Source organism: Prunus mume, linkage group LG2 (genome assembly GCF_029339155.1).
Source record: "Prunus mume cultivar Tortuosa linkage group LG2, ASM2933915v1, whole genome shotgun sequence".
In the NCBI taxonomy this organism is placed as follows: Eukaryota; Viridiplantae; Streptophyta; class Magnoliopsida; order Rosales; family Rosaceae; genus Prunus; species Prunus mume.
In genome coordinates, this window is record NC_142699.1 from 22493323 (window position 1) to 22518824 (window position 25502).

A 25502-nucleotide genomic window follows, 5' to 3' on the forward strand; every position below is an offset into this window, starting at 1 on the left:
CTCTTTAAAGCCCGGCCCGGCCCAAGCCCGTTAAATTTGGGCGGGCTAGCCCGGCCCGGCCCATTGACGAGCCCTATTCTAGTACAATGTGAATGCGCGTCCTTGTTGTGTTGCGGTTTTGGAATTTTTTTTAGGGTTTAGGATTTAGGGTTACGTCGACATCGGGGGTTTAGAATTGTGTTTGCGGTTCTCATCCCTCACCTTTATATGAAGACCCATACATAGCTAGATTTGACCAAAGTCAATTCATGTTTCGATAGAAGCTCCATGAACCTGTGATTCGACCGTTTTGTATTGTATGGTCACCTAATAAGGTCCTCGGCTTGACATAATTGGAGCACTGATGGGTTGTTATCTGTTTGTGAGGCCCAATCACTCATGCGTTTAGCATAATGAAAAATAAGTTTTTACTCTAGGGTTGCTACAGATTTGGGTCGGTCCAATTACTCCCGCTGACACAGTTGACTTGTGTTGTCAGGCTCGGCCCAAAATATTTGTGGTCTCTTGGGCCCAGGGGTTTGAAACTTTGAAGCTCTCCTTCTTCCGGGCCTCGTTTGGTTGGTGAAAAAAGTTGTAGGATTTGATCAGCTTAATCCAATACCATGTTTGGTGTTAAAACATGAATGCTGATGTAACTCACTAGTCCAAGTTCCAACTCTTTGATCCTGGACCCCAGACCGGAGAGCCGCGGTTCAAATTCGGAACACTAGTGCTAATGAATGATATTTATCATTCCAAGTCAATGTAATCAAATGCAATTCAATCAAACCTCTTAATCAAATTCAATTCTAGTAACCAAACATATTCATATTCGTTTTTTATTTGTTTGATACACGCGATATTGTAGTTGTGCGGAATACACCAAACATATCCATATTCGCTTGTAATCAAGTAGTTAATGTTCTCTATCCAACAATATGTTATGTGTGTTCTAAAAATAGACCAGAATTGGAGTTGATCAAGTTGGCCACCACAAGCGCCATAAGGAGAAACGCCATCAACTCTAGGAGATATGGTGGTGTGCTTGATATGTTCTCTTTTTTCTTCCCCTCATTTTTTCATAAACTCTAATTTTTCTGAATATTGACCAGGGAATATATGTGAGTGGTGGTGAGAAGTCTCTCAAGAAATAGGACCACCACTTGTCCCAATCGAAGAAAGGAAGCAGCCAAATCCACTCTTACCTCCCTTTCTTTCCAACCAAAAAAAAATTAAAAGAAAAAAAAATCATATCCAACTCAAAAATGCACTCCCCTCTGTTCCTCTACCACCACCTACTCCATTCTCCTCCTCTCCCCCACCAAATTCCATGGCCAAGAATCCACCTGAATAATCCCCTTTGGATTCTCCACCCTCTCTGTTCCTCACTCTCTCTGCCCTCTTTCTTCACCTAAGAAATGACTCCTTCTTATTGCCTATCTTCTGCAAGAAACACCATCACACCAGAAGCATTTCTTCTCCATAATTCTCATCTCTATCTCCCAAAGCACCGCTCTTTTTCCTTTTCAACTGAAACCTACTTCCCAAGGAAAGAGACAAACTTTCTCAGGCCCCAAACACCACTGCCCAAGTCTTTTCTCCCCATTTTGAGGCTAAACAACTCGAAAATCACACACCCTTTTGCCAGTTTATCTTCTTTTGCAGAAGCGGAAGGTGAAAAACAGCAAAACCAAGATGCCGAAGCTGAAGAACATCACGAGAATACAAAAACAGAGGACCAAGCTGAGTCGCCTGGAATGGCTCAGGCCTTCCACATATCTTCCCGCACAGCTTCAGCCATTTCCATATGCATAGTGTTTGCAGCTCTGAGTCTTCCATTTTTCATGAAGTCTCTGTGGCAAGGCATGGCCTTGAAGACCAAGATGTTGTCTTATGCAACGCTGTTGTTTGGTTTCTACATGGCTTGGAATATTGGAGCCAATGACGTGGCCAATGCCATGGGGACTTCGGTGGGTTCAGGGGCATTGACGCTAAGGCAGGCTGTTGTAACTGCTGCAGTGTTGGAATTCTCAGGAGCATTTTTTATGGGGACTCATGTGACAAGCACAATGCAAAAGGGCATTCTTGTTGCTAATGTGTTTCAGGGCAAAGACACTCTGCTCTTTGCTGGCTTGCTTTCTTCGCTTGGTGCTGCTGGTACTTGGTTGCAGGTATAATATTGTTTTTCCTCTGTTTTTATTTCTATCTCAGTTCTGTCGAAGTTAGTTATGGGATTAACATATTCAATTCCTATGAGACCAAAAGGGGAGATATTAGCAAAGAGCATATCTGGATTTGGTAGAATTCTCATGGCTTATTGGGAGAAATCAAACTAAATTAATTAGTATTGAACTAACTTTGTGTGGATCATGGAGGAGGCCTAGTTATGTTGAGTTCAATATCTTGGTCCTTTTGTTGGGTTACTTAAAGTAACTTTTATGGACCAACTTCTGGAATATGTTACCCAGACAGGACAGAATGGATGGCTGTTAGATATTTATAAATGTTTAACCGTTGTGCAATAATAAGAACAAACTTCCACTGCATGTATTTTGTGGTTTCGTGTTTCGCTTGATCGATGACCTACTTGAATGAGTTGTCCCTCAAAATCATCAAACCAAGATTTCCTTGATACATGCATACAATGACATTGGAAAAGAGTAAGAGCTGGTCTTTTCAATCAAATGCGTGTGAAGGGAAGCTTCTCAGTCTTAGGATAATTCACCCTCTGAATCTTCTTTAGTACTACGAGTTTTATGATCAAAATAGTAATACCACGTTGCAGTATGACCACCTCACTAAAAATATCTCTTATTTAACAAGCATATAGAGTTTTCTTTTTTCGAACTTAACGAATGTATTACATTAGCAATTATGTATCATGCAGCATAACTCATTCAGAATGACAGAGACCTCTATGGAAGAAAGCAACAATATACTCTTCCGTGACAGAGACCTCTTGATTTTGAATGTAGTTGTTTCAGAAAGAAAAAGAAAAAAACAAGGACTTTGAATTTGGTTGTTCATTTATGTGCTGCATATTTTCCCCCTGGATTTAGTTGTGCACTTATATGCTACATTCTCCTGTTCTTTCTTCTATCCATCACTAATTGTCTTCTGCTAGTCAGGTTGCATCATATTATGGCTGGCCTGTCTCAACAACGCACTGTATAGTAGGATCGATGGTTGGGTTTGGACTTGTCTATGGGGGAGCAGGTGCCGTCTTCTGGAGCTCATTGGCAAGAGTGATTTCTTCATGGGTTATCTCACCGTTCATGGGAGCACTGATGTCCTTTCTTGTATACAAATGCATTCGTAGGGTATGTTCCCCTTCTTTGGAGATGGAACTGTCAAATGATCCTCTGCCTTATATCATTTATGGGTATGGCGTTGGCTTATGATAACATACAAGAATTTACCTGCTAATTAATGAAGAAAGGCTACCACATGTTTGCTTCGCTTGTAACCCTTAACCGATCTTATTACCAAAGACTATATTTTGGTTAGAAAAAACATGGTTTCCTTTGATTTCCAAACTAAGTCAAAACCATAAGCCCTAAGCATGGCTGAGAAACTGTATGGTGCCTCTAGGATAGGGCTGAAGCTTTGCCTTTAGAGCATCACTCTATATGTCTAACTCTTAGTCTTAGCATTTTACAGAACCTGATTTTCTGCTCAAAAATTGAGAATACACTTCTTATTGCTTACAACTCATCTTCTTCTTCTCTGTTCCTTTCAGTTTGTGTATAGTGCTCCAAATCCTGGACAAGCTGCAGCTGCAGCAGCACCAATTGCTGTACTCGTGGGAGTGAGTGGAATCTCATTTGCAGCCTTTCCTCTTGGAGAAAGCTTGGCTTTGGCTCTGGCCCGGGCTCTAGCCTGTGGAATTGCAGGTGCGGTCCTTGTGTACAGAATTATCCGAAAGCAGCTAGGTCATCTCCTCCTCAAGTCCGCATCATCAGAAGCAGAGCAAAAAGAGGGTACCATCCACCAAAAAAACATTGGGTTTCTCTCTGATATTGCAGGTCCAACGGGTACCCAGTTGGAAATAGTATATGGGGTCTTTGGATACATGCAAATCCTCTCAGCCTGCTTCATGTCATTTGCCCATGGTGGGAATGATGTCTCCAATGCAATAGGTCCTTTGGCTGCTGCATTATCTATTCTTCATGGCGGTGCCAGTGGAGCTGAGATTGTTATTCCAACTGATGTTCTAGCATGGGGAGGATTTGGAATTGTAGCAGGTCTCACTATGTGGGGGTATAGGGTAATAGCAACAATTGGGAAGAAGATTACAGAACTGACACCAACTAGAGGATTTGCAGCTGAGTTTGCTGCAGCCTCTGTGGTTCTATTTGCATCAAAGCTGGGACTACCAATCTCTGCAACTCATACTCTGGTGGGTGCAGTCATGGGGGTGGGATTTGCAAGGGGGCTTAATAGAGTTAGAGCAGAAACAGTGAGGGAAATTGTGGCTTCTTGGGCTGTGACAATTCCAGCTGGTGCTTTCTTTTCTGTTGTCTACACATGGATCCTTACCAAGCTTTTGTCTTATATTTTGTGAGTACATTTGAAGATAGAAGTGATGGACAGTTGATGTAAGTCATTAATTGAAAAACAACCACTTCTTTTACAGATTTGTGGAACTAAAGATCTTGCTTGTGCTCACAGCCTTTTTCTTCTTGAATTCTACACTGGTGTTTCTTCTGTTTGAGTATCCTATACCGCCGTACATATATACGGAATCCTTGCTCAAGATTATTAAAGACATGTATGTTCTTTAAGGAAGCATCTACCTACAAAAATGCTCTTTATTTTCAAAGAAGGAACATACCCCAAAAAAATTCAAGGATGATCCACCATGTTGGTTAACTATGCAGCTCAAGTACAACTCTTAGATATAGAAAACACAACCCCTAGATGCAGTATTCTGGCAGTAACAGTTTTAACAAGCAAAAAATATTTTCCTGTTTTCAGGTAGACATCAATATATTGTGAGAGAGAGTCTGACAAGTGAAAATTTGTTGAAAACAACTCCTATAATTATGGTACACGAGTAATCTAGTCTTTAAAACGGTATGTCTATAGAATATAGTGCTGGAAATCGTACACTACTTATTATTTATGGTGAATAAATTTTTTTGTTACATCTCTCTCAGACTTTTCATGGAACAAACATATTGCAGTAGCAATTGAACCACGTACCAGTATACGAGCGCAAGGTTGATAGTATACAGAAAGTCATGGAGAAAGCTCTTGTACAGAAGTGAGACTTGGCTCCCATCCCAATCCTCTACATGATTTAGTCTTCGGGAGTGGGGGAACAAAAGGCTTCTTTCCTCTAATACCTTTTCTCCGTAAATGTTTTGACCACCCTTCCTTGGAGACATAATAGTCTTTATCAGAGCAAACAGATTCATCTGTGTCCCAACCTTCTGCATTCACAATGATCCCATCTGGAGACTCTTTGCCTTCAGCAGGTTCTTTGGCCCTAGCTTTCTTTTGGTGTTTATGCTTAATTTTCTGCGCTGTAGTAGTTGGTATTATATAATACTTCTGACCAGGCAAAAGGCTCTCCTCTGGCCTTAAAAGGGACTCCTGAGGATTTTTGAACACTTCTGGGCGGGCAACGCACATCCCAGGATACTTTTCCATCAACAGAGATGCAGGAACTACATTCTGATACAGCTCCTCTCGCCCACCTGCGTGGACTATCCTCACAAAAATATTCTTCGACTGTAAACTGAAGTCCAATGATATGGGAGCTCCTACTTCCTTACTTGCAGATCCTTCATCTATGGTAGATCCTTTCAACTGTTTGTTTCTTCCACTGTCAGTATTCCAGGCTAGGCCTAACAACTGGATGAACCTCTTCAGCATAGCCACAATTAAAAGACGCCTGACCAAAATGTTTCAACATAGTCCTCTGGTGGGGATTCTGAGCATTCTATTGCCTTGATATTATTAAGCATTAACCACAGACGATAATTCCTGTTTTTCATGGCCGGCTCTCCTTAATTTAATATTCCCTTTCAGAGGAAGCTGTGATGAAACCAAGGCTCTCATAGTTGCAAACATGAGAGAAGGAATAGTTTCTTTATCATTGTTGGATGTGAAAAACAAAGTGAGACTAATTATTATAATACACCAATTGGGTCTCAAACTTTTTGTACTAATTTGGAATGGTGCTGACACATCCTTGTACTAGTATCATACTCCCATAGGCCAGATAAAACCTGCCTTTCTAACTTCTTCAGTCTCCCGCTGATCCAATTGTTATGGAGAACAAAACAACCCTGCTTCACACAGGCTGCTCTCACTTTTTTTCTCTGCCACAGGTCCAGATATGCACCATTTGGGAAGAGATCTCTGTCCAAGAAATGGACGGACAGATTTGTTTCAGGTTCCAAGCATCTATCGTCACCCACACGATTGGAACCCCCTACTCCACATAGTGTGTCATAGAAGCTTGGCTGCTCAGATAGGTCTGAAGTTGCTGCATGTGCCACCACCTTCTTCATAGCATCAATTGTCGAACCATCAGAACGGGCAAAGTAAAAGCCAGAGTTCAAGCGCCTAGGTAAGTTAATTGGTCCTGCATACAGAGCAATACCACAGAGGGGTTTAGGGCATTGGATTTATTAGCTAAATAGTCGTACGGATGGAGATATCACTGCATATATGTACTTAGTGCTTCTATACCATTGGAAATAAGAGTGACCATTTACACAAAATGCACCTGTTTTGTTGAATTCATCAGACTGAGCTGCAAGAACAGCAGGACCAAAAGAGTAGAGCAATGGCAGCGGGTTTCTAAACCAATATACATCCACATCACTAAGAAGCACGTTGTAACCCATCATCAGTATCTTCAAAACCATTCTGGACTTCACTTTTGTCACCTTCTGAAAACATTTTGTTCCGAAGTGGCAATCACTGAAGCTGATCTCACTTGGACCTAATGGATCCCTGAAAACAGGCAGGCCCTAACAGTAACGGGAAATATAGTCAAATTTATGAACACATTTGGAGATCAGTCTAGAATTCGGACTAGCTTCAAGTTGTTTAAATTTCTATTTGCTGAGACTTCAGTTAGTAAATAAAGACTCTTTATCTTTGATCTACTGCCGAAACTCAGCCTGCTTTGAATCATAACCGATATGTATCGTTTACTTATTTATCTGTCCATGCATGTGCATGCTGGCATGCTTTGTGTATAAGAATGGACATACACATTCAAGTGAAACAAGAAGAGAACTGGAAATAAATAAACAAGATTTAATGAACTACCTGCAAGACAGCAAACTCGTATATTTCCTGGTCAAGGGCACAAATGATAAAATTTGTGACCTGCAGTTGGCGCAATCTACACACCCAGCTCATTAGCATGTCCTTGTAATTATATCCCGCAGCAGTAAGCACAATTGTGTTATTTTTGTCTGCATTGAACGAGAGAAGTGTCTCTAAAGAGAATGGAAGGTCTAATGGTTTCGTATGCTTTGTTGGAACCATCTGAGAACAGTCTGATAACTGGCCTGGCGATTTAACACCCTCAGCCCAAGCCAAAGTGTTCTTCCACCCGAAACGCAATATCCATCCTTTCCATAATCTCCCTGCACTCTGGTATACCGTCGGACAAACAATGTTTTCCGTGGTATTGACAAAAATATATTGCCCGTCACATTTCAAAAGTTTTACTAGGCTACGGTAATTAATTTCGTGATAAGACAATGATCCATATAGTGCCCCAATATGAGAATTTCCAGCATATTCCCAGCTTCTTTCAAAATTTGAAGCATTGGAACCTCCGACATTCCAGTCAGTCTGATGTTCCTGATCAACTAGATAGAAGCTTGAGATTGTCCAACTGGCATCAAATACAAACCTAAGCTCAGATGACAAGGCCTCACTGACGACCCAACTATTGTGCACCCCCCTACCATACAAGAAAGGAGGAAGCACTCCAGAATGTAGGGGAAGATCTTTGTTATTCCATGCCATAAGCAGCTTTCCTTCACAGGGAGTCGACTGCCAACTCTGCCCAAAAATCTCCTGCAACTGATGGAAGAGTGCACAATATCAATGGAATTGTGACCATCAAATTTTCAGCCTGGAATAAGTTTTTTCATACCTCCTGTGTCGTCATCAATTTCCCATTCTCTCTTCGCCAATGCTTTCCATCCTCATCCAAGTAGAATGGTAAGTCGGACACATTTCGTGATGAAGCAACTAGAAGCCAATCATGGTCAAGTTTGTAAGCATAATTCAAGGTGGAAATGAAGTCAGGTAAAACAATGGTTTCAGGATCAACCAGGACAGAAATGTCTGATGAAAATGACCTTGATCTTGCCATCATCGAATGAAAAAATGGGGTACCGAGGAACCTAGACCCATACAAACATGTATCAGATGACAATAAATATACGATAGCTCTAGCTCCACTCCATTACTCCTTGAGGATTTCCTAACTAATCCTCAAAAACCACCTCTGTAAATAAAGCAACAGATGACAATAAATATACGATAGTTCTAGCTCCACTCCATTACTCCTTGAGTATTTTCTAACTAATCCTCAAAAACCATCTCTGTAAATAAAGCAACATACTTTGTATTCATCATCTAGACTCTTTTGAATTATATAAGCCACCTTCTAGGTTCATTTTGAAAACCCTTTGTTTTTTCCTCAATTCAACCAATCACCACAAATTTACTATTAAAATACAACCAAAACAAAGAAAACACAGCAGAAAAGACAAAAACATTTGCTTTTCTAAAAAAAGGCCTTTAAGAACTGTAACACAACTTACAGAAACATTCCATTTTAGCAGATAGCTAAGTCAACAACTATTCTATCAACTAAAATGCACTGCATTCAAACAAAGTAATGATGGGCAAGAAATGAATAACAAAGTTATTGGCTTACGTGAAATCAATGTTTGGTTCGACCAAAACCCGCGAATCAAACGCTCCAGCGAAAGAAACAACAGAAGGGTCTTTGCTGAACAGCACAACTGCAATCTGTGGGGACAAAGCAAGCCATGAGCGAACAGCTAAATTCTGCCTAGCCCCAACAGAACCAGTGAACAGCCTAGGAGCTGAGAATATGATAATTCTCGGAGGTTCCGAAATGTCGGCGCCTCGTTGACTAAGCTTGGGCCTCATGATCTGATCCTTGAGGGAAGGAAGAAAGCATTGAGTAGCATACAGGGAGAGACAAAATAACGCCAATCCACATAGCCAAATTGACCATAGACTCCATACTCCCACTTGAAACGCCTGCAAAAGCAAATCACATTTACATTCTGCATTAATGTAAGTCATATAACAAAGAAAAATGGCAAAGAGAACAAAAGATTTTTTTGAAGCAGAGAAAAGTGACCTTCATTTTACGTGGAGTTGTTGAGAACAATGAGACAATCGTGAGCTAAGTAGCCTGGTATTGTATATCTCAATATATTTTGTGTGAATGTATATATATATATATATATATATATATATCTATGAGAGAGAGAATGAAGATGAAAGTATGGAACTTTAACTGAAAAAGAGGAGAAGAGAAGAGAGAGTTGCAAAAGTAACGAACACACCAACCAGCCAGCCAGCGGCGCTCCCAACAAGGACAAGGCCGTGCGGGATCCATGTGAGTTGCCAAGATTGTCGCCTTTTACACGTCAGATTCCATTCTAAGTCTTCGCCCACCTTTGTACGTTTGATTTGCGTTCTTGAATCTCTGTACTCGCGATAGTCAACGAAACCATACGGCACTCCTTTCCTTACGGCGTCGTTTAAGCTTTGAGTCTTTTCTTTCTTTTTTGACATTAACAATATTAGGGCGGGGAAATCAAACAGAGACCCTAACTTAACCATACAAAGACAGGGGAGTCAAATAATTGCTCTTAATCACTTGAATCATACTAGGACGGAAGAGTCAAATAACTGCTTTTAAACACTTTGAATCTGTACTCACGATAGTCAATGAAACCATATGGCACTCCTTTCCTTGCAGCGTCGTTTAAGCTTTGAGTCTTTTCTTTCTTTTTTGACATTAACAATACTAGGGCGGGGAAATCAAACACAAACCCTAACTTAACGATACTAGGACGAGGGAGTCAAATAACTACTCTTAATCACTTGATCTACAAGCCCCTCACTTGAGTCTTTTCTTTACTTAAATCTCTTGTTACGCACTGACATCATTTTATTTTGGGTTTTAAATTGATCTAAAATTCTCCCAGAAAACAGAAGTAAAATTATGTCAGTTAAGACCCCATTACATTCTTTAAACTAAAATCACACATAATCATCTGGGTCGAATGATAAATAGAAAAATTAAAAAAAAAATTCTGCTATTTTGTCACATGCCAAAAAGAAACAAAATCAGCAATGCTGATATGAACAAAACAACGTCCCAACAACATTGGAGCAATACATACAAATTATGCGGGTCACAAGTACAAATCGTGATGCCACAAAACTGTGATTATAATTCCTACAAAATCCACCATCAGCTCATGCACATCACCCATCGGCCTCAAAGCTGTCGTGCATGCCTTTCTCCTCGGGACTAAATGCACCCATTCAACAAAGTAACACCCACTTCGTATTCAGAGAAACAGAAGTATAGTCCTCAACTGCGGTAGCTGCACACGTTGCACTGGCTTCGTTGTGAAACTCGGTTCCAGCGCTCATCAGTCTTCAGACCACTAACAAACATAAGTCTAGCTCTTAATCCTTGGTGGACCATTGCTCCAATCATCTCTGCCGCCGTACAGGTGATCTGGACCGTGACCTTCTTCCCCTGCATATAAATTAGTGCAGTTAAAACAGACCATACAAGGATTAGAGTTATAGAAGCAGAAGCCTGGCAATATCACCTGAGTTGCTTATTCATACGTGCATATGTCTGAAAAACAATACACAACAAAGATTTCATGGCAACATACCTTTTGGAATCAACAGAAGAATAAGGAGAATGCCTGCGCTGAGAATGCTTGCTATGTGGAGACCGCGAAACTTGTCTAGAAATGAAAACATCCATGATACTAATTTGGTGAGTTATACATACATGGTTCAGAAGAGAAATGCTCAGCCTTTTGCAGAGTCATACTGGATAGGGAGTGGCCATTATAACATATTATTTTGCTTCTAATGACCATGTAAAGAAACTATAAGACAAAGTCATAATTCTCACAAGGGATTTAGAAACCAAAAGATTTAAGCTTTTGTCATATACTGCACTTTACCATGTGTTCTGAAACTAGACATAAAACAAACTCCCACTGTAAATCCGACAAAGGACAGCATAGAATAAAAACCAGGATACCCACCATTCTTTCCACAATAATGTTTTTGCTACAGTATTGTGTGAAAGGTTACCGAGATCCAGATGTCTGATCTTTATTCATGTTCAGAATACCAGAATATGTAAATGAAATTGAATTCAACACAGTTACTTAAAATATACAAACAATGGAACCATGTATATGTTTTTACTCTTCATTCCTAATTTTAGAATTAATTTCTGGTCTTGCAAATCAATTCAAAATAAAAGAGCTACACATAATACAACTTTCATAACCTCAAAATGTTACGTCAGTTAAATCACTCAGTTAACATGCATCCAAACTTGTCACTGGAATATGACTCAAACCTCAACAGGAACAAGAATGCTGAAAGATTTAGAACAATTAACACTAAAAAGATCAATGCAATGTGGTTGACCAAAAAACATATCTTGATCTACAGCATAGTATAAAAAATAAAATGACAAAAAAGAAGGGTCAATCTCACACAACAGTCACATTGGAACCACAAAAGAACCTAAGATGAACAAATTAAGTACAAGAGGGTACTGAATAGGATTTAAAATCATTTCATTCTGTTTCTTCTATCTTTGGCATCAACCTGCTAAGGACCTTATGCTTAAGTTATGTTAATTTCAGTTGGATATAAGAACGTAATATCTCCATAACATATTACCAATTTCATTTTTCCAGAGCTATTTAAAACACAATAGGCTGAACCTTACAATGCAAACAGAGAAACAAAAAGCGGACACAAATTTCGGATAAATGGTACCTTCTCCTAGACCTGACAGGTGATGGTGATAAGTTACGTCTCCTTGAGTGCTTCCTGCTGCACATAACCGTATATGAGCCACAACATAACATAAATAGAACACGAGTAATCAGAAGATCACAATGAAGAACCTTTTAGAATCATCAGAAGCTTCATCACTTGAATCATTGGCATGATTAACCAAGTTGTCCTTGCTGTTTCTACCCCTACTGCCAACAGAAGAGGAGCGCCTTCTCTTGTGCCTGCTTGAGTCAGTAGAATGTTTACGTCTTGATCTATCATCCTCCTTATCCTTTGCCTGTGAGCTATGGAGTCTCTCTGTTTCTCTTCTATCCTCTTTGTCATCAGCATGGGAAGCTCTTTTTCTTGATTCAGATTCCTGTGCTTTTTCTACAGGCTTAAGACTTTGCTCCTTCACCTTTTCTCTTGAGCCATTCCGATCGTCTGTCCTTTCCCTTCTCGAATGCCTCTCATCATGCCCCCTACGATTCCCATCACCCTTCTCAATTGTCCTAGTCTTACCACTCTCTAAGTCCTTACTGAAGTCCATCACAGAACTATTTTTACTCTCATGTCGATCATGCTTATCAGGTTTCATCCTGGACTCCCTACCTTGTGAGTCATCTTTTGATGTTTTTTTGACATTGACATTTTCTTTATGGAGGTCAGGTTTCAATGTGCCTACAGTATCCTTCAGCCTAGAGGCAGTAGTTCCATCTGGCAGATTTTTATCGGCATTACTTTCAACATTCTTTTGTCTATTATAACTAATATCACTAATAGCAGCACTGTTGTTATATTTGGACTCAAGTGAACTGGTTTTGCCCGGATCACTCTCTAAAATTGTCTGACTTCTACCGTGCTCTTCAAGCCCTACCAAAGAACTGTCATTTGTAGTGGCATCCTGCCTAACATTCAAAGGCTTTTTGACAGTTGAGTGCTGAAGAATAGCATCTTTCCCAGAATTTGGCATAACAGAACTCTGAATATTACCATCTACATCGTCATCATCACTTGCATAATTTGCAAGACCTAACACATTACCAGGTGAACTGGAACTGGATTTTTCACTGACATCTTCAGTCTCAGATTCCTTAGACTTGGCCGGAATTAGAACCTTTGCAGAAGCCTTGAGAGCTGAAACTGCTGGGGGAGATGGCAATAACTTATGGTTTGAAGTCAGTGTGCTCTGTTCAACTGTAACAAATGACATAATTAATTAAATTCTTTGTTTATTTTCTTTAAGATAAGAAAAGGACAGAATGCTAGACTAAAAAAGCTACTTTAAATGCATAAGATCAAAGACAAGGATCTGTAATTATGGTACAATTACCTTCAAGTGTCAGATCATCTTCAGTAAGAACTTTTGTAGCAATTTCATCAAACAGATCATCAGTAACCTGTCCAAAAACATAGGAGTTAAAAATGCAGTATATGCGAGTTAAATTAGCAAATCTATCATTTTCTAAACACTACAAACCTTTAAGAGAACTTCAGTTAGAACACGCTTTATTTCCTGGTTAATTGCTGCAGTCCTAGCTGCTTCCAGTTGATCCTACGACAAAACCAAAAAAAAAGAAAGATACGGCATGTAAGTTTCCATAAGGAAATGACATGCATCCAAATAGCTACTATCATGGGATGAATATATGGAGGGAAGAAAAAACAGGATTTTTCAGAAGAACAGTTCATTAAGGGGGAGGAGTGGGGCTTCAGATGCAAAATGAATAAACTTAGATGATAGAATAAAACCTCATCATCCTCTTCTTCAGTTGATCTAGAAGAATCGATGCTCTTGCTATCAGCTTGATCTCCCTTCCCAAAAGATCTATCAACTCCTTCATCCTCAATGGATTGCGTCTCCTCCTTAGGATGGTCCATAGATGAACTTGTGATAACTGCTTTCTTAATTTCCTCTCTAAGCCAATTAGGCACTGAAGCCTACCATAAATTTCAGGAGAGTAGAACAAATTAACAAGCATGCCACTCACCGTTGACGTATTTACAATGGCAAAATTTTACCTTTTTGGGGCGCTCAGAAACTGTAGAAACTCCATATGCATCACCAGGGAAGGCTGCAGTAGGGTGAACTGCAGTTCCTGCAGTGAGACCAAAGGGGGGACCAGCAGATGGAATTGTTGGCTGGAGGCTCAGTCCAGGAAAACTGCCAAATGAAGGTGGAGCATGCCCAGGAACAGGAGAGGGTATTGCCATGGAAGGATCATGCTGAAGAATGAAACATGTCAGAAAATTCATATCATGGCCTTAGAAAAGAAGACAGACTCAAGAAACCAGAATTAACACCTGTGGTCCTGATGGAACTGGTAGACTAGAGGGATAAACTACACCAGGTGCAACAGAAGTAGACCAGGTATTCATGGAAGGCACTGTGGTAGCAGGGTCATGATAAGAATAGCTGGGCTGCAGGTGTAGACCATGATCAGAATTAAACCCGGGTGCAAACTCTAAAGGCTGGTCAGCAAGATTGGTTGTTGGGTCAGCAGATTGACTGCCATATGCAAAGGGCATTGGCTGTGATGGTTGCATGTGATATTGTTCTTCCTGAGCTGCAGAACCTTCATTGCCTGTCATTCAAGTAAGTAGTCAAACGGCAAATCAAATGATCAAATCAGGGGGAAAGATCCTTGGGAGAAATAAGGGTCCCCAATTGGCTACCAGGAATCCAAGTGAGAATGGAGATGTAACCAGCCTCTACAATCTTTCTCCATTCCAGACTATATTAGCGGTAATAGTTATTCCCTCTAACGTCAGCAAAAGCTGAGTAAGGTAGGAAACATCTTATTTTAAAAAAATTAGAAGAAATAATATCTCCTGAAAACCATATATACCAACTCAGAGCATCTGTATAAGGGAGATGTAGTTCTTGCCGACTAATATTGCCCTTTTACTGGAGATGGTCAGTACTCAATCAAAAATGTATTCTTGCTGTACTTAATAAGACTTCTTCAGCTCAAAATAAGAACACAATCCACTTAGTGGAGTAATATAATCAACGTATTTGAAAACAAAAAAAAGGAGGAGAGCCACTTAACCAGTTACTATTAACCACCTAAGGACATCCCGATTAATATGGTTGAAATGATCGCTGCACAAAAAGAAACAACCTCCAATTCTAATTTTCAAGATACTCTAATGATCTGTGTGGAAGGTCCTACATTTGATACTGCTAAAAAAATCCAGAAGGTAAAATTAAATAGTAGATTTGAGTTCTGTAACAGCAGTTGTGGAACAGAAGCTTCACATGCAAAGTCAATACCATGTGAATTATTACCTGTAACAGAAGAATAACTAGAAGGTACCTCCTGCTGATGAACAGATGGACTAGCAGATAGGTTTCCTTGTCGATGAAACACAGAATTTGTGTCCACAGCTGGCATTCCATCTCTAACAGCATGATGAGCATAGGAAGATGAAGTCTCCTGGGGACGAATTCCCGGTGGCTGGTGTGTTGGAGTACCTGAAACTGGATCCTGTTGATAGCTGGATGCAGAATGTGACTGATGCTGAGTACCAGAATAATGAGAATCAACGTTCTGGGGATACTGATCATGATAATGACTTTGCTCTTCTACTCTGCCTGCCGGAGGAAACTGCAACTGTTGATGTTGATTCTCCGTTGACGCTCTCGCATCTACCCATGCCTTAGCCTTGGCTTCCCAATCTTCTTGATTATTATGGGCTACCATTACAAAACAATCAAATTCAATCCAATGTCATCAACCCACAAAAGTGAAAGCTCCGGGAAATATTTTGGCTTTACACAAGAGCAAAGAAGCAATTGAATAATAACACAAATAGGACCTCATTTTTGTCCACTGCAAGCACGACTACAAATAATTTGATCGAAAATATTAAGCGGACGACAAAATCATAATGGGAAACAAAGTGTTTTACTGAATATGAATTCAACGAATCAAGATGTGGTTGATATGAAACTAAAATGTGGAAAGAAACTTACCTGGGTAATCCCAACCTTGGTTGTTTGGCCAACTTGGAGCAGCTCCCCACTCCTACAAACATTTATGCTTTGCGTTAGAATATCAACATGCAACAACATGCCACTAACTTCACCACAAATACAAACTCAAGTGGTTGTTTTCAGACCAAGAATCATAATGACTCTCATTAACCCTCATATCAAGCATACACATCAAAGTTCAAACCAGCCAAAAACGTCCAGAAATCAATTTATCAACATCAGAGTCCATATGCAACATACAAACAAACATACATACATAGAGAGAGAGAGAGAGAGAGTGTGTGTGTGTGTGTGTGTTTGAGGCATACCTGGGTGTGCTGAGGATAAGAGTGAGGTGGAGGAGGAATGGGCGGAGGGGTAGGGAGGTGAGAAGGCAGGTGAGGCCGAGATGGGGGAGGAGGAGGAGGAAAGTGGTGGTTGGGGGGGTACGGAGGAGGATAAGGGTGAGGAAGGGGCGGCGGAGGATAAGAACCTGGCGGAGGGAGATGGTCGGCGCGAGGTGGTGGAGCCCACTGGGGTTGTTGAGGCGACGGGTACTGGAAGTGGTTCGAGTACCACTGTGGTCTCGGTTGCTGCTGCTGCTGCTGTTGCTGGTATTGGTAGGGATCCGACGTGGCCGGTGGCTGCGGCCGCATGTACCGCTGCTGCGCTTGGTACGAATCCATGGCCTTCCCTTTTGGGCTTTGGAGCTTTTTCTGTTTTTCTTATTATTAATTTCGTTTTTCTGTTTTTTTTTGTTTTGTTATTTCATGCGAGGAGGGTTTCGATTGGAAACGAGGGTTCGCACCGTGCCTAAATGATGAAGGTGGAGGAGGAGCAGCGACTTTTCGAAGGCCCTTTGATTTCCACTGCCGCGGGCCCGCCGGGTTGCCATAACTTGGGCCTTTTAAGGCTGTGACTTGGCCCATTTTGGAAGTCATTGGAGCCCATAGCGGAAATCCAATTAAAATATTACTTGTGCAAATTATAAAGATTAGTTTAGGTGAATATACATAATATATTTAGAACCATAATAATAGTTGTACTAGATTTATTGAACACTTTGCTACCCCAATAATATATGCGACCCACATGTATTAGAGGTGTGGTGTGATCAGCAATGTGGTCAGTAAATGTAGTACAAAAAGAAACAAGTAGAAATAGCAACAAGGTACTCCAAGTTAGTTTAGAAACTTAACAATTCCTATATTACAGACTTCACACATTCACCAGCAAAGTTAAATCAGTCACTGGAAGTGGAAAACTAGGCCATTAGCGAAGTAAGCTGGTATAATCATAGTCGAGATCCAATTTTTGCTATAATTTCATCTGTTCATTTTACTCGGTTCTACATATCAACAGTGAGTACACACAAATTCTATAACAACTTTGTTGTATAAGTATGTTTCCCTGAGAAAAATAAAATGGCAATCTGGTTGTTCATCCAGCCGCAATCCAATGCATGCATCTGTGCTCTTTCAAATTACAGATGTTCCGAAAGGGAGAGTATGATGCTGCAGATTCTGTTTGAAGCTGGGGATGGCATCACTACAAAAGCTTCAGTGCTGCATCATCAATAGACCTTCCTTCACAGCTTTACCCACTACAAGTTTTCATTTTCAAGGTATTGTATGGTTCAGCAGTAAGAAAGTTACTTGGACCTCCATCATCCATAATGCATCTCATAAAAAATTAATCAAACAAACGAGTTCAACTCGTAGTGTTATGATACCCCTAGATCATGCCACAGCATCAGCTTGTCTTCTAGTCAGTCGTGCATAGAGGCCATCGTCGACAACAAGCTCCCTATGACTGCCAGTCTGTGCAACACAAAAGATATATTCAGATTACATAATAAAATAACAGGTGCGAAACTTACTAAGCTGAGGTTGAGTGGTATGAGAGATCGTGGCCCATAAGGCTTTGTTGAAGCGGGCAGGAGTAATCAAAGTAGGGTTTTGAAAGTCCAATGTTGCTTCTTACCAATATAAGAACAGAAAACATTCCAAAATATATGTCGTACAATACTTGTAAGAGACAGGCCAAGTTTCTAACCTCAACAATTCTACCAGCATCCATTACCACTATCCTGTCAGCTGCTTGTATGGTAGAAAGCCTGTATAAAGTGAGTAGGCCAACTTTTAGAATAACCCATTAAGACAATCAAAAGAGAGGATAATAGAGAACCAACCTGTGTGCAATAACTATGACAGTTCTCCTCATTGTCTTGTCACTTCTGACAGCACGAAGAACACCCTGGATATAAGGGAGAATGTCACATCAAATTACTTATCCTTCTAAACCATTGTGGTATTGGTGTGGGGAGCTCATTGCCAGAAGTGCTTACCTTGACATTGTGTTCACTCTCTGCATCCAGTGCACTAGTGGCTTCATCGAGGATCAAAATAGTTGGGTCCCTAAGAATAGCCCTGGCAATGGCAATTCGTTGCTTTTGGCCCCCCACTGAGTAAATCATCATCAACAAGCGTATGATAACCATTGGGCAGGGCTAAAATGAAATCATGTGCATAAGCCTGCTTGGCAGCCCATTCAACATCCTCCTGTCTAATGTCTCTAGTACATCCATAACTAATGTTTGAACTGATATCCATCCGGAAAAGTTTGGGTTCCTGTTTACATTCAAATTCTAAGAAGAAAAAATCTACTTAATCTGCTAACTTTCATGCTGGAAACAATAATACAAACCTGTCCGACAAATCCGATTCTTTCCCTCCACCACTTGACGTCTAACTCTTGTAGAGGAAAACCATCAATCAAAATCTGCAATGAAAGCAATGTATATTAATGGGCAAATGCACTAAGCAAAATAATAATTCAAAGACCAAATTTCAGCACCATCAATCCTTCCATCTTTTTTCTACTTTTGTGGTAACACATTGATGGATGGCTTAAAAAGTATACCTGACCATTTGTTGGCTCATAAAGACGGAGCAAAAGATTCACCAGTGTGCTTTTTCCACTACCACTAAGACCAACCTATGAAAATTAGGAGGTTTCAAAGTTAAGTGCTCAAAATTTACCAGGGAAAATAAAAAACCAATAAAGAGTCAGCAAGACTCACAATAGCAACCACTTCATTAGGCTTCACCGATAAGCTGATGCTTTGCAGTACAGGTACCTATTCAAATGTCTAGTTATTTTCTTTTGGCAGTACCAACCTCAACAACTTTAAGCAACAAAAGAATCACATAACTATTTTAATCAGCTAGCCTAGTCAAACGAAACAGGTGACATATAAAATGATGTACTATAGGAATTTGGTGGTACAAATTTTAAATATAGTGTTAATGCTAGGTAAACTTAATTAGTGATCTTTATAATTATGCCACTAAAGGCATAGAAAAAAGAAAAAAAAAGTAGAATGGGAGTTACTCTAGTGTGAGAGACAAAAAAACAAAAGTAAGCAGCTTCTAGTTAAAAAGTTTCCCTGCATAGGTACTATACTCTTCATACCATCAAGACAGTAAAAGAGGCTCCAACACTTTAGGGCAGTGTATGGTGGACTAGGAGACAGGGAAAGACCACTTTCAGGACATTTATTTCTATTTTAGCCACACTCACATTGTTCTCGAGTGAGGAGCCTGAGGGATATCAGAAACATGGTTATCATAAACAGAACTTAGATGTTTGGATAGGAAAGATACCGTTGGTCTTGTAGCATAATGAAAAGAAACATTTACAAACTCAACATGTCCAACCAGTCTTTGCAACCTTGAGCCTGCGCAGAACAGAAAAAGTAAAATTAAATTAAACAAATAAACATCATCATACAAATTCCAGGCATTCAAATACTGCAAGACATAAACAAATACACCATAAAAAGCAACAAAAAAAATTATTTAACCTAAATATGACATGAAACAACATATTGATGTAAAACGTTCCACTGACATTCATACTTTTCTTGCCTTTTGATATAAATTGGTCACTAGGCAAGAGATCCATTAATTGGAAGACTTTTTCACTTGCCCCAACAGATTGCATCAGAGAGGATAAATTGTCCCCCACCCACCATGTTGAATAAATTAGCCACTCGCTGTACAATATAAATTTTGTAAGTTTCTCTGCTGTAATATGACCAGCAAGAATAGACATTCCTCCTACCAGCACAGCAATGACCTAGAAAATTGTGTGTACCAATAAAATAAGTCAACCACAAGGACTAGTAAGATCAAGAAAATAAAAACAAAACATTCTAGATTTAAAATTAAACTATCAATTCTTGTGTGAACCATCAACACAGAAAGTGGTTATTTTGAACACTAAAATCATATCTCTTTGAAAACATTGAAAAGGCAAGACCTGTGTTGAGTGATAAAGAGTGTTGAAGCTCAAATTCCAAAAACCATATGCAGCACTTTGTCGCATGCTTATATCAGCCAATTTCCCCAGCCACAGCTTGTACCTATACAACATACATAAATAAAAACATCTCTGTCAACCACTATGAAACATGAGTACAGCGTTCCTGCTTGCCTATGCTAAATTTATTACATCTGTTGTAGCAACAAATGCCGAAATCTAAAAGACTGATGAAGGATGCAATTCTGTAGGATCTACACCTTCCAAGTTCTTGTTTTTCTGTTCCATAAACACGAACAGTTCTCACCAAAGAGAAAGTCTCTTGCGCAACCTACATTACCAAAATCTGGACATTATAATCACTTAGGAACCAAAATCTTCAACAAGTTCATATTTAAATTTTTTTTATTATACCTCATTGGCAGAAGCAGTGAACTCCTGAGTTAGCTTTGCTGCCTTTTTCTGGTACCTACAACAAAGGTAAAAGTTTATGCCTCAGTTTCTTACAGAAACATTGAAAATATCCGAAAGAATGGGACTCAAGAACAACAAGCATTTGACACAGACATCTTGTTGTTCTGAAACCACAACCCTATACTTTTCCCAAGCACTACCTATTCCTTCCTTGTCCTCGTAAAACGAGTGGCTTAAACCAAACCACATCTAATAATTCACATCCAAGGGTATACTGATTTCTAATGTTACCCATCCCTTTTTTTGCCATACTTCCACTTCATAGACTTATATTAACCGATGAATTAACAGTATTTGGCAAGGCATTAACATATAGAGGAAGAATAACTGATGAAACTGTGAAAAAGTTTTACCGGCCATAAATCAGCATAATTGCTGCTAAAGTAGAGCATATCACCAATATACATAAACCAAGAGGCCATGACAAAATCAACAAGTAGATCATCGCACCTGTCCCCTGAAAAGGAATAATGCAAGGGCAATTTAAATCTCAGAGTGTGGGCAAAATAATTTAAGTAGTGGTTAAACCAAACTATGATAGTTTTAGTTGTGAATAAACCTGAAGAACATTGCGTAATATCATATTCAGATCATTTCCAATAACCCGTGATACTTGCTGACAATCTGCCCCAAGCCTACTTGTCAAATCACCAACTGTTTCAGTGTCAAAAAAGAATATATCCTACAATAGAGATACTGCAGAATAAGTTAAACAATAAACTAACAGATCTAGAAAGTTATAACTTGATTGATAGAATTTTTTATTATTATTTTTTTCTGAAAGAAAACAGTCCAATATTTCCGAACCTGAAGAAGAAGTGAAGAGTATAGTGTCTCCCTCATTCGCTTGACCTAAAATATGACATTAAAAGATCCAGTAAGCAATTTGGGGAGAAAAGAATGAGAGATGATGGGGCAGAATTGAAAAGGAGGCAAAATCATGAGAGAGAAACTCACAAGAAGCATATTTGCAATGCCAAAACAGCATCCTCGTATACCACTGAAGTCCAGAAACAGAGTATGAGGTCAGCAGCTGTGTCAAATAACTGATCACTCATGAAGTTGGTTCAAATTCCAAATATCAAATATGGAGTGTAAACAATTTCTGAAAAGCTCCATGCTTTGATATTATTTTGACACTTGTAAGCTAATAAAAGAAGAAGGGAACTTTGTCCATACAAGATTTTGACCTGCAAATTCCCGAAACAACACAAAGAAGCACCAAGAGCCGCACATTCTGACGGAATACAGCGACTTCCCCGCTCTGTGCCGTAAATATTGACGCCGTCAAGTAATGTGGTATGGATATCTCCGAAAGCTGAAGCAAGCAGCAATGCCAAACAAAGCAACTCAGTAAAACCAAAATCCAGAAAACTCAAATTACATGCCTTAAAGTTTGAAATAAACAAAAAGCACGAACCGCAGCGACAATTAGGGCAGAGAAAGCGGCAAAGATAACCCAACGGTCTCGAGAAACCAAGCCCCACATCCGAGTAAGAGCACGCACCACAGTCACCGGCTTCGCGAAGATTCTAATTTGAGCTTCATCGGAGAAGGTCCACCAAGTGCCGCCGGGCAAAATTGAGCGGAGAAAAACAAAAAGTCTCCGGAGTCTTTCGAGGAGCTCGACCTCCGTTTCTCGGGGATCGTTCTTGTACTCTTCGGCTGCGTAGCCATTGATGGAGGTTGATTTTGGGGGGGAGAAACGAAAGCGTCTGGAATTAGAGTAATGGGGAGAGAGAGAAAGGCGAGGTTTCGTACTGGTTCTGGTTGCGGAGGTGAAATGGTGGAGTTTCTGAGGGGTTAATAGGATGAGAGGTTGTTTGTGGGGGAAAGAAGAGAGAAGGGGAGGGTGTAAGTTGCAGAGTGGCTTGACCATAGTTGAAGGAGAGAGACTTTGGATGAAGCAAAGCTATAGCCTTTGCAGCTTGAAACTCGTTATATCCAATCCGCCTCTGGTCCTTTGTGTCGTGGAGATGAAGATGTGGAACTCGAGAGGTCACACATCAGCTCGTCACTCGCGGTTGCGGGTACGCATAAGAGAAAGCCGTAACCCAAAAAAAAAAAAAAAACAAATTATTGGATGCAGAAAGTCTTCTTGCAAAACGACGACCAGGATGCCGTCGTTTTGAACTCCAGTGGCGTGTTTCAAACAAATCGAGGCTGCTACAGTTGCCACACGGCTCTATCCTGTGACACGCCACGTTCACATCCTTTCCAACAACACTGCCCTCAACAAATTCAGAATCTTGTTCAACAACTCAAAAGTTTGAAAATAATTTCCATGCAACTTTAAGGGTATTTTGGTCTACATAAATCAACGACGCAAATACCTCTCTCACAGTCTTTTCAGCGGGAACCGCATATCTTACTTCTCTCTCTTTATCTCTCTCTCTCTCTGCCTCCGTCGCCATGGCCGTTGTTCTCGGAAACCTAGCTCTGCTACTAGACGTGTCGTCGCCTAGGACCATAATACTAGACCGGAAGACTCGGCCGGTGGCGCTTGATGCTCTTTTGAACCTGAACTTGAACTTGCCTAAGAGGGACCCTCACAGTCACGCGCACAACGGCTTTATCGTGGCCAAGGGTTTTGACTCGGACGGGGAGACTCGGAGCCAACGAGTCGTGGCTCGGGGCAAAGCGAATTCTAAAGTAAACGGCGTGGACTTTGACCGGGACGAGGAGGAGGGTAACGGTAACGGGAATGGGGAAGATCAGGATCCGTTCGATTGGGAGAAGGTAATGCGGAAGAGGGTGAAGGAGATCGAAGAGAGGAAGGAGTTGGTGAAGAAAGCCGAGGAATTGCAGAGCCAGATAGAGGAGGATTATGAAGACGACGGCAGAGAAGAGACGGAGCAAGAGAAGCGGATGAGAGTGAGGAAAGAGCTGGAAAAGGTCAGTCTTTTATCTCCTTTGACCCTTTGACTCTTTCAGCTTACTATTTATTGTTTGGGTTCTCGGAAAACAGTGGAAAAGAAATCGTTCTTATGTTCTTTTGTTGTTCTGATAAATTCATGCAACCAATCTGGATGGAGATGTTTGCATTTAGTTTGGAAAAGTGAAGCTTGATTCTTGAAAGATAATTGCTTTAAATGTATAGCAAGTTTTAAAATTTCATTGTTGGTGTTGAAATCCAATGGGTAGTTGGAACGAGATTGATTGGTTTATTTTGTGTTATGATTTGAGTGCAGGTGGCTAAGGAGCAAGCAGAGCGGAGAGCCACGGCGCAGTTAATGTTCGAGTTGGGGCAGAAGGCTTATGGAAGGGGCATGTACGGTCGTGCCATTGAGTTTTTAGAAGGCGCACTCACAATCATTCCTAGGCCTACGTTATTTGGTGGTGAGGTTGGTTTAGCTCCCCGTTTCGCTATGACGATCTCCTTTTGACAATCTTGTTAATGCTGCAACATGTTTGATCACTGTGTTGATGGAAATTGCTGTTATGGTTTTCAGATACAAATTTGGCTTGCTATGGCCTATGAGGCTAATAACCGCCATGACGATTGCATTGATCTTTACATGCTATTGGAGAAGAAGCACCCCAGTGTCAGCATCAGACGCCAAGCAGCAGAGCTTCGCTACATTTTGCAAGCGCCGAAGCTCAAGATAACCCAAGAAGAGATGGTAACCATACCACTCATTGGTTCTAGTTATGACAGGTATTGGTGCTTTTCACTCGACCATATCGTGCATTTTAATGGTTGATTGGTTACAGTACTATTGTATGTGCACATCTGTTTTTCCTCTGGCAATTGTATGTGCATATTCCCTGCCCTCATCGTCAAACGTTAGACCTTTCAAAGCCACCTACTTACTAAATCCTTGTTTAGACAGTGATACCAAAGTAACCTCTTGAGGAAACTATTACATAGTTCCTTTTAGGAATTGGCGACTATCAGGATCCATCTGGAAGTTCTCTTAATTAACATTCGAGTCTGTCTGAAATCAGTGCCTTGGCCTTTTGCCCCACTTTTCAATTGCTGAATTTGTGTCTTGCTTTCCCATCAAACACTCTTTCTTACCACACCTAGCCCCAATCAGACGGGTCAATGAAGTTGCTTACCCATATCTTAGTCTTCTAGTTCTTGGGAAGCAGGGCTTTTAAATAACATATGGACTTTGAAACTGTTAGATGTATTTTGTTCATGGCTCAGATTTGGTCATTTCAGCAACTATATGTTTTCACCGACTAATGAGGTTTTTGATGCTTGAATAATGCAGCTACGCCGGAACGTGGAGTGATAAATACAAGGACAAGGATGAGAGGAGCAGTGGGACAATAACCAATCAGCTCCCGTCGTCAAAAGACTATTTCGGGGACTTTATGGTATGGCGACCTCCAATTGGACTGGAGAAAAACCAAGTCTTTTGGATAAGTTTGACGTTGTGGTTGGGTTTAGTTGGAGCTGCCCTCTTTCTTCAAAACTGAACTATATATACAAGCTTTAGTATTACTGTACTTGTGAATCATTGAGGTGTTCATCATCTTATTAGTGTAATTATATGTTGTTCATGTATTGTATGTACATTTCATGGTGAAAATATTAAATTTCTCAAGTTCTTTCTCAAAGGGGACTGTGTTTTCTCAAGTTCTGTTTTTTTTCTCTTTTTTTTTCGGTTCCAAATATTGACCAGCTCGTTAGAAGCTATAACATGAAATGTATAATACA

The 25502-nt window shown here is 40.3% G+C and overlaps 6 protein-coding genes across 9 annotated transcripts; 2 read left to right on the plus strand and 4 right to left on the minus strand.

The window, feature by feature from the left end:
- Nucleotides 1–1131: 1131 nt before the first annotated feature.
- Nucleotides 1132–4686, plus strand: PHT2;1 (phosphate transporter 2;1). Its single transcript, XM_008223691.3, has 3 exons — nucleotides 1132–2150; nucleotides 3108–3299; nucleotides 3719–4686. The coding sequence occupies exons 1-3, from the start codon at nucleotides 1398–1400 to the stop codon at nucleotides 4541–4543; spliced, it is 1770 nt and encodes a 589-aa protein (XP_008221913.1). The 5' UTR covers nucleotides 1132–1397; the 3' UTR covers nucleotides 4544–4686.
- Nucleotides 4687–5041: 355 nt separating this feature from the next.
- LOC107880522 (uncharacterized) lies at nucleotides 5042–5988 on the minus strand. The gene has a single exon (XM_016792209.2). The coding sequence runs from the start codon at nucleotides 5857–5859 to the stop codon at nucleotides 5221–5223; it is 639 nt and encodes a 212-aa protein (XP_016647695.1). The 5' UTR covers nucleotides 5860–5988; the 3' UTR covers nucleotides 5042–5220.
- Nucleotides 5989–6090: 102 nt separating this feature from the next.
- On the minus strand, nucleotides 6091–9487 carry LOC148919843 (Nucleotide-diphospho-sugar transferase family protein). Its single transcript, XM_089047462.1, has 6 exons — nucleotides 9359–9487; nucleotides 8903–9255; nucleotides 8111–8363; nucleotides 7270–8037; nucleotides 6719–6965; nucleotides 6091–6574 (listed from the first exon to the last, which is right to left on the minus strand). The coding sequence occupies exons 1-6, from the start codon at nucleotides 9362–9364 to the stop codon at nucleotides 6138–6140; spliced, it is 2064 nt and encodes a 687-aa protein (XP_088903588.1). The 5' UTR covers nucleotides 9365–9487; the 3' UTR covers nucleotides 6091–6137.
- Nucleotides 9488–10284: 797 nt separating this feature from the next.
- LOC103321921 (cyclin-like protein) lies at nucleotides 10285–16830 on the minus strand. 4 transcript variants are annotated; one of them, XM_089047461.1, is made up of 12 exons: nucleotides 16366–16829; nucleotides 16037–16088; nucleotides 15350–15757; nucleotides 14362–14642; nucleotides 14080–14283; nucleotides 13810–13998; nucleotides 13538–13612; nucleotides 13391–13457; nucleotides 12189–13254; nucleotides 12058–12111; nucleotides 10923–10997; nucleotides 10285–10777 (listed from the first exon to the last, which is right to left on the minus strand). In XM_089047461.1, the coding sequence occupies exons 1-12, from the start codon at nucleotides 16720–16722 to the stop codon at nucleotides 10732–10734; spliced, it is 2874 nt and encodes a 957-aa protein (XP_088903587.1). In that variant the 5' UTR covers nucleotides 16723–16829; the 3' UTR covers nucleotides 10285–10731. The 4 variants fall into 4 exon arrangements, with proteins under 4 accessions (XP_088903587.1, XP_088903586.1, XP_088903585.1 ...); XM_089047460.1 differs by having other exon boundaries at nucleotides 12058–12114; XM_089047459.1 differs by having other exon boundaries at nucleotides 10706–10997; nucleotides 16366–16830.
- A 478-nt stretch (nucleotides 16831–17308) lies between these two features.
- On the minus strand, nucleotides 17309–22876 carry ABCB26 (transporter associated with antigen processing protein 1). The gene is given in 19 exon segments (XM_008223692.3): nucleotides 17309–17856; nucleotides 18092–18152; nucleotides 18228–18292; nucleotides 18384–18497; nucleotides 18499–18666; nucleotides 18743–18817; nucleotides 18959–19033; nucleotides 19119–19175; nucleotides 19702–19775; nucleotides 19966–20176; nucleotides 20360–20462; nucleotides 20620–20690; nucleotides 20774–20828; nucleotides 21187–21290; nucleotides 21393–21515; nucleotides 21641–21685; nucleotides 21791–21833; nucleotides 22024–22151; nucleotides 22254–22876. Coding segments are annotated over 19 exon segments (2112 nt in total). The 5' UTR covers nucleotides 22713–22876; the 3' UTR covers nucleotides 17309–17775.
- A 274-nt stretch (nucleotides 22877–23150) lies between these two features.
- On the plus strand, nucleotides 23151–25402 carry LOC103321850 (Tetratricopeptide repeat (TPR)-like superfamily protein). Its single transcript, XM_008223694.3, has 4 exons — nucleotides 23151–23728; nucleotides 24025–24177; nucleotides 24286–24491; nucleotides 25054–25402. The coding sequence occupies exons 1-4, from the start codon at nucleotides 23246–23248 to the stop codon at nucleotides 25259–25261; spliced, it is 1050 nt and encodes a 349-aa protein (XP_008221916.2). The 5' UTR covers nucleotides 23151–23245; the 3' UTR covers nucleotides 25262–25402.
- Nucleotides 25403–25502: the final 100 nt, after the last annotated feature.